The sequence below is a fragment of the Penaeus japonicus genome, unplaced genomic scaffold (genome assembly GCF_977035675.1).
Source record: "Penaeus japonicus unplaced genomic scaffold, GWHDUDI00000001_assembly GWHDUDI00000029, whole genome shotgun sequence".
NCBI lineage: Eukaryota > Metazoa > Arthropoda > Malacostraca > Decapoda > Penaeidae > Penaeus > Penaeus japonicus.
In genome coordinates this window covers 20,118,072-20,125,571 of record NW_028234431.1, presented here as the reverse complement: position 1 = coordinate 20,125,571, position 7,500 = coordinate 20,118,072, and the positions used below count along the sequence as shown (strand labels likewise).

The 7,500-nt window shown below is 35.1% G+C and overlaps 1 protein-coding gene across 3 annotated transcripts in view; it reads right to left on the bottom strand.

Moving 5' to 3' along the window:
* Nucleotides 1-7,500, bottom strand: part of LOC122256232 (uncharacterized) — a 9,454-nt gene that overhangs the window by 1,123 nt on the left and 831 nt on the right. For all 3 annotated transcript variants that reach the window (XM_086554022.1, XM_043020770.2, XM_043020771.2), the window contains exons 2-3: nucleotides 4,437-4,511; nucleotides 1-1,524 (exon numbers count right to left, since the gene is read on the bottom strand). The exon at nucleotides 1-1,524 is cut by the window's left edge and continues 1,123 nt beyond it. In XM_086554022.1, the coding sequence (XP_086410148.1) occupies nucleotides 234-1,517 (1,284 nt within the window). In that variant the 5' untranslated portion in view covers nucleotides 1,518-1,524; nucleotides 4,437-4,511 and the 3' untranslated portion in view covers nucleotides 1-233. The remainder of the gene's footprint in view (nucleotides 1,525-4,436; nucleotides 4,512-7,500) is intronic.

Below are 7,500 nucleotides of genomic sequence, written 5' to 3'. Positions count from 1 at the left end.
TGTGTATTATAATGTGTCTGTAAAGGTTGCTACTTTGAGAGAATTTCTTACTGCACATCTTTCAAATGTAAGGCTTCATTCTCATAAGTACTCGTTCATACACTTTCAAGGTACCTACTGTGAAAAACTTTGTACTACATTCTTTGCAGCTATAAGCTTTCACCCCAGTGTGCTTTCTTAAGTGCTTAGTGTGGCCAGATTTTATAATAAATACTGCATCACATACAATACATTTATAGGGTGTCTCCCCCATGTGTTTTAGCAAGTGTATTACAGTTGACAGACTCTTCCAATGTATGGATTCTTAAGTGCCTCCTCAGGCTATACTTTCTGCTAAACTTCACATTGCAATGTTCACATTCATAAGGCTTTTCTCCAGTATGCCGTCTCATATGTACTTTTAAGGAATTTTCTCTGTAGAATTTATTAGAACACACCTGACAGACAAAAGGCTTTATTCCTGTATGTATTTTTTCATGCTTTTTCATATCATCTTCTCTGAAGAATTTAAAATCACATTCTCTGCAGCTATAAGCTCTCACCCCAGTGTGAATTCTGATGTGCCGAGTCCGGTCACTTTTTCTTGTGAATGTTGCTTCACATACGTTACATTTATAGGGCTTCTCTCCTCTGTGTATATATAAGTGATTTACAAGAGTATCTTTCCGTGCAAATTTTTGGTTACATATATCACAAGTAAAAGGCTTTTCTCCTGTATGGGTTCTTATGTGAACCTTCAGGTTAGAATTTGCTCTGAACTTCTTGTTGCAGTGTTTGCATTCATAGGGATTTTCTTGGATGTGTTTTCTCATATGTACATTTAACTGACCTCTTTGAGAATTTTCTTTCACAGCACACCTTACATTGGGCTTCATTTCTGCATACATTATTTCATGTTGTTTCAGACTACTTTCCATCTCACATGTATTATTCCCCTTTATTGTATGTATTTTCAAATGAGTCAACATATGACATTTTCTTATGAATTTTTCTCCACATAACATGCACTTATAGTGTTCTTCCCTTGCATGTAAGCTCATGTGTCTCAGAAAATAACTCTGAAGCAAGTATCTCTTGTTGCATATTTCACACGTCATGATGTTATGATGTCTAATATGTATTTTCAGTTCAGATTTCATAGTAAATTTCATGTCACACTTATTACAGGCAAAGAGATCAACTTCATGAGAGTCAGTACTGGTATCTTTCTGAATATCAGGTATATGGTGATCAACAGTGCATTCTACATCTAGATATTGCTGCCCCTTTTCATGGTATGCATTAGTTTCTTCAATCACAAATACAGCATTTTCTTCCTTTATAAATGCAATAGCCTCTTTCCTAACAGGTAAAAGGTATTTTGTCTTCACAAACACACCATTGTTTCTTTTCATAAATGTGTCAGTCTCCTTATTTGTGTCAATTCCAGTAGTGTTCTTGTGATATGTCTCCATATGTGTATTACTGTCGTCCAGACTGGTTCCTAAGGTATCACTCAGTAAGGGTTCGGTTGCCATTTTGCCTCTGGAATAATTTACAAAATAATTAGTATCTATTACACTCCCTCAGTTTTTTTCATTTGTACTGAAAAATAGACCATAACACATGCATGCAGAGCTATTTGTACACACAGGACAGAAGAAAATGTAGTATTCAAAACTGTGTAATGCACGAATGGAAAAAAACTGCAGGTAGAAGAACTACATTGCTGTCTATGTTATATAACATGTGCTGACAAGACAGAAACAAAAGAAAGACAAACAAATTATAACAAAACAATGAAGCAAAGCCAGTTAAACAACTTTGCTATCTTTTACGCTGTATAACTGATATACACGAGTACAACAACTGCTGTCCATCATTCTTTAGAGGTTAATGTTGCATTTGTTCTCGAAGCTACTCCTGAACTGACTACAAAATATCTCAAAATGGCAGATCATGCCAGGGAAAAGGCAGAGAAAGAAAGAGACTGATGTGAATAGAGAAAGACGGTGATAGAGTCACTGACACAAGAGTAAGACAATGAGAGCAGAAAGACAGAAAGATAGAAATAAAATACTGCATCCAGTCATAGCTTGAAGCTAAATGAATATTACCAAATAGGAATTACAACTGGGTGCGTGGGTGCATGGGTGCGTGCGTGCGTGGGTGCGTGCATGCGTGGGTGCTTGCATGCGTGTGTGCGTGCGTGCGTGCGTGCGTGCGTGCGTGCGTGTACGTGCGTGTGAGGTAATGAGAATCTGGACATTTCATGTACATTTTTTTTACTTTTGCAAATGTTTTCCATATATCACTATTACAAGACTTTTATCAGCAAGAAATCTAATGCAATGCACTGAATGTATTGATACTAAGATACAAAAGCAGAAATGTGAAAACTAAAAAAAAAAGTTCAAGGCAAATCTGATTCAACATGATCACCAAATAAGAGCATTTTACATTCACCTCAAATTACAAAACTTTGTTCTGAGAGTTCCTTTTACTTTGTCCTTGCTATAGTAAATTGTATTGTATGGGAACTCTCACTGAAACATAACATAAAGCTACATAAAAATGCTCATATGAATATATAGAATGACAATTTTAGTTTTATTTTATCACTGAGAAAAAAACAAGACATTCGAAGCTAGTTTTCTGAGAGCCTTAACCCATTGCAGACAGGTGTCATGACATAGATGACGTAGGACTTTTAGCCTGATAACATCATGACATTCACAGATTTTGAATCACTGTGTTATCTTATTGTGCTATGAGTAATGAGTGAGTGATGATGACTATTGCAGTCATAATTACTATAATTACCGTAATATTGAGCAAAATGAGTTTCACCTAACATCCAAAACTTAGATGGCACCACTTTCTTCTACCAGCAGGAGAGAGAACCTTGAATGACACCCATCTACAGTCCCTAGTAAGCATTATCTTTATAGAGTGATGGCCCACAGCAAGTTGCTGACCTCTTTTTCTAAAGTACTGCCAATGAAGGATGTTCAGGCAGAACAAGAAGAGGAAGGTGACTCAAACCATGTCCAGTGTCTACAATGTGTCCCTGTGCCAGTAGGGATGCCTTTTACTGTGCCTTTTACAGTCATAAGTACAGGTTTCCTTCCTCTTCCCTATCTCTTCATGTTATCTTCATAATGGATGGTTATATTTTTCGTATTTGTTCATGATAGTACACAATACAAAAAAATAAAGTTGCCTTTTGTCTTCCTATAAAACAGCAATACTTCAATCACACTGAGTATAAAGAAAATAATGAGCTGATATGGACAATATACTACAATTTTAGTCAAACTGCAGCACTACTAGAGCCAGTGATAATAAAACATAAAAATTAAAACACAAAAATGTCTCTAGTTTTTCAATGAGTGACTGAAAGAGAGTGGGAAAAGTCAAGGTATGTTGCATGAAGATGCCTCGCTCTAAAATAAAACCAATCCTGAAGACTGGGCAAGGAAACCTATCCCCCAATTGCAATCTTTTTACAATGGGATTCCCAAGATGCTGCTAAAAGAATTTATATCTTTAATGATTGAGTCTGTGTACTAAAAACCATTGCATATCAATGGTTTAAAGTATTTCCAAGGATTATCTGCGAGTCATCTTTTCTCCAGAAAACATCTATCTTCTTTACTGATCGCTTAGAACCTACTTCACATAAAAAAATGTTTTTATACTGTATGAGAAATGTGCTAAATCTCATGTGCCGCCCGGCCACTGGGCTTTTGAATGCGCGGTACAGTACTGTACCACCCGTCCAGAGTGGGTTAATATCATGCATTTTTTTAGTCAGTGTTTTTGTGGACACCGACAATGGGGGGATCCACAAAAAGTTTTCTTGCACACCAGTCAGCTTAATTTCCATAATATGACTAAATGAGAAAAAGAATATGCCTCAAGATTGGTAAAATGTTTATAAAAATGACATTTGCAATAGCTTCCCCAAAAATATAAGTGATATATACATTATTTTTAGTATGTTTATGGAGTTTTCCCTAAGTCTTAAAAAATGTGCAATATTACTTTTTCCCTATATCTATTTTGATTTTACTGAATCTATCTGCCCCTAAAGAGCTACAATAACAGACTCAGACTCAGCCTGAACTTGAAAACCCCAAATTCTCAGCACCACCACCCTCAGATGGTCCCTCTAATTGGTCTAATAATAGTATAGACTGGTGTAGTATAGAGATAACTATACTACAAAGCAATATCAGACTTGCAAACATTGTGCATCTTAAGTTTATTTTTCTAATTTGGTTATACATTATTCTGTTAGGTTACTGCTTGTTTAAAAATCTAAAGTTTACCTGACTGTTAGCATACTTTATCATAGATGATTTTATGTTCTACAGCCACACACTCATGATATAACCATATAGGAAACATATGTTAAGACACAGATGCACACACACGCAAACAAACTGACTTACCATTAAAGGGTAGATGATAGCCTGAGGAGGTGAGGAGAGTCTGATGTTTCTGGCGGGTCTTGAAGAATGATACTTCTGTAAGACAGCAATATATAATAAGCCCTAGAACAGAAATCTCCTCACACTTTTTAAATCACTGTTTAACTGGTGATTAGTAAAATTGAATTTGGTTCTACACAAATATATAGATGGCTAAAAAATTCAATGGATATATACAAAGACAAATAGATGGTAAAAAAGAAACAGACTAGATAAGTAAGATGGAAGGAGCAATTTATAGACTTATAAAAGGACAAATATTGGAAAAAATAACATCCTACATATGCCTCATATGGTCACAAGCAGGTCAGATCTACTGTTTCTGACTCTCTTCGATATGTAGTTCAGCCACTTATTTGCTTCATAACTAAATGGAGGTCTATAAACTGAAAGAAAAGTCAGTTTGATAGTGCATATTTGCAATGTAAAATAACCATGCATAGATATAACTCAGATGGTAAAAGTTAAGATGACGCTTGCATCTTCATTACTAGCTTGGTGTCGCTCCGTTGCTCGGTGTGGCCACCCCACTCTGTCAGATCTCAAATATATTCTGGCAAAGTAGAGCCTGCAGAGCCTCCAAGCAATTTATCATCTATATGCAGCCATACCTATCTAGCTAGAATATACATGATTAAGATTTACTGGCCTTTGCTGAAGTGTGTAGCATAGAGGCCATGGCAATCACTTGACTACTGTTATCCAGAACTACAGATTCCTGGCTATCCACCACATAACACAAGTTTCAAATAGATTTGGATAGAAAGAAGCCAATATAACTACAAAAGTTCCATTCTGAAAGCTGCTGAAGGTATCTTCCACAATTTGCTACTCAACAGTTTCTTCACATACCCTTTTCACTTTTAAATTTAGTCAAATACAGCACACCCTCAAAAGAAATTACCAAATTCCTTATCTATATATCATTAAGCCTAAAATTGCAAAAATAAAAATTACTTCATCACAGGCTGATAGTCATATTGATCAACAGACACATATAACATAAAAAAATGAAACATACTTCTGCAACTAAACAGAAACATAAATAAATCATGAATAAAGTCTGATATCAAGAAATAAAACATTTCCAAGGATTTAACTTTCTAATATCTTTACAAAATGTCCTGTTCTTAACTGTATTACTTATAACACTACAATACCAGTGAATGAATATCTGTATGTTTTAGCAATATACTAACAGAACTAGAATACTTGTTTCTTGACATAGCCTGCATTCAATTATAGCATCATATCATTTTTTTTTTTTATGCTGGAAAAATGGTAATAATCTGAAAAAACACTTTCAAAGGATAGCAGAGACTGGGGGAAAATGTCCTGTTAGGTAGCAAAGTAGCATCAGGACGTCAATGAAATTGTAATTCATTTTAGCAGAGAATGATGAATTATGAAAAAAATCACTACAGCAGTGCTGAGAAATAATTCTCATTTTTTACCCAACCTGACACGTTAAAATCATTTGATAAGTACAATCAGCAAATTAATTTAATCTGATAAGTAGTTTTGATGACAGAGGCAATTCTCTCACTCTTTGTCTCTTTTGTATTTTCTTTCCCTGTCATTTATTTACTAATTTATACCCTCTTTTTGCATTTCTTCTCCTCGTCATTTATCCATTCATTCTCTCTGGTATTTTTTCTCCCTGTCATTTATATTTTAATTTTTTCTCCCTGTCATTTATTTTTTCATTTATTCTCTCTTTTGTCTTTTTCCTTCCTGTCATTAATTTATTCATTCTCTTTTGTAATTTATCTCTGTCACTTATTTATTCATTTATTCTCTCTTTTTGCATTTTTTCTCCCTGTCATTATTCACTCATTCTCTCTCTTTTGTATTGTCTCTCCGTCATTCATTCACTCATTCTCTTTTTTATTGTCTCTACCTGTCATTCATTCACTCATTCTCTCTTTTGTATTGTCTCTACCTGTCATTCATTCACTCATTCTCTCTTTTGTATTGTCTCTACCTTTCATTCATTCACTCATTCTCTCTTTTGTATTGTCTCTACCTTTCATTCATTCACTCATTCTCTCTTTTGTATTGTCTCTCCCTGTCATTCATTCACTCATTCTCTCTTTTGTATTGTCTCTACCTGTCATTCATTCACTCATTCTCTCTTTTGTATTGTCTCTACCTGTCATTCATTCACTCATTCTCTCTTTTGTATTGTCTCTACCTGTCATTCATTCACTCATTCTCTCTTTTGTATTGTCTCTCCCTGTCATTCATTCACTCATTCTCTCTTTTGTATTGGCTCTACCTGTCATTCATTCACTCATTCTCTCTTTTGTATTGTCTCTCTGTCATTCAATCACTCATTCTCTCTTTTGTATTGTCTCTCCCTGTCATTCATTCACTCATTCTCTCTTTTGAATTGTCTCTACCTTTCATTCATTCACTCATTCTCTCTTTTGTGTTGTCTCTCCCTGTCATCCATTCACTCATTCTCTCTTTTGTATTGTCTCTACCTGTCATTTATTCACTCATTCTCTCTTTTGTATTGTCTCTCTGTCATTCATTCACTCATTCTCTCTTTTGTATTATCTCTACCTGTCATTCTTTCACTCATTCTCTCTTTTGTATTGTCTCTCTCTGTCATTCATTCACTCATTCTCTCTTTTGTATTGTCTCTACCTGTCATTCATTCACTCATTCTCTCTTTTGTATTGTCTCTCTCTGTCATTCATTCACTCATTCTCTCTTTTGTATTGTCTCTCCCTGTCATTCATTCACTCATTCTCTCTTTTGTATTGTCTCTACCTATCATTCATTCACTCATTCTCTCTTTTGTATTGTCTCTCCCTGTCATTCTTTCATTCATTCATTCGCTCATTCTCTCTTTTGTATTGTCTCTCCCTCCCATTCATTCACTCATTCTCTCTTTTGTATTGTCTCTCTCTGTCATTCATTCACTCATTCTCTCTTTTGTATTGTCTCTCTCTGTCATTCATTCACTCATTCTCTCTTCTGTATTGTCTCTACCTGTTATTCATTCATTCATTCTCTC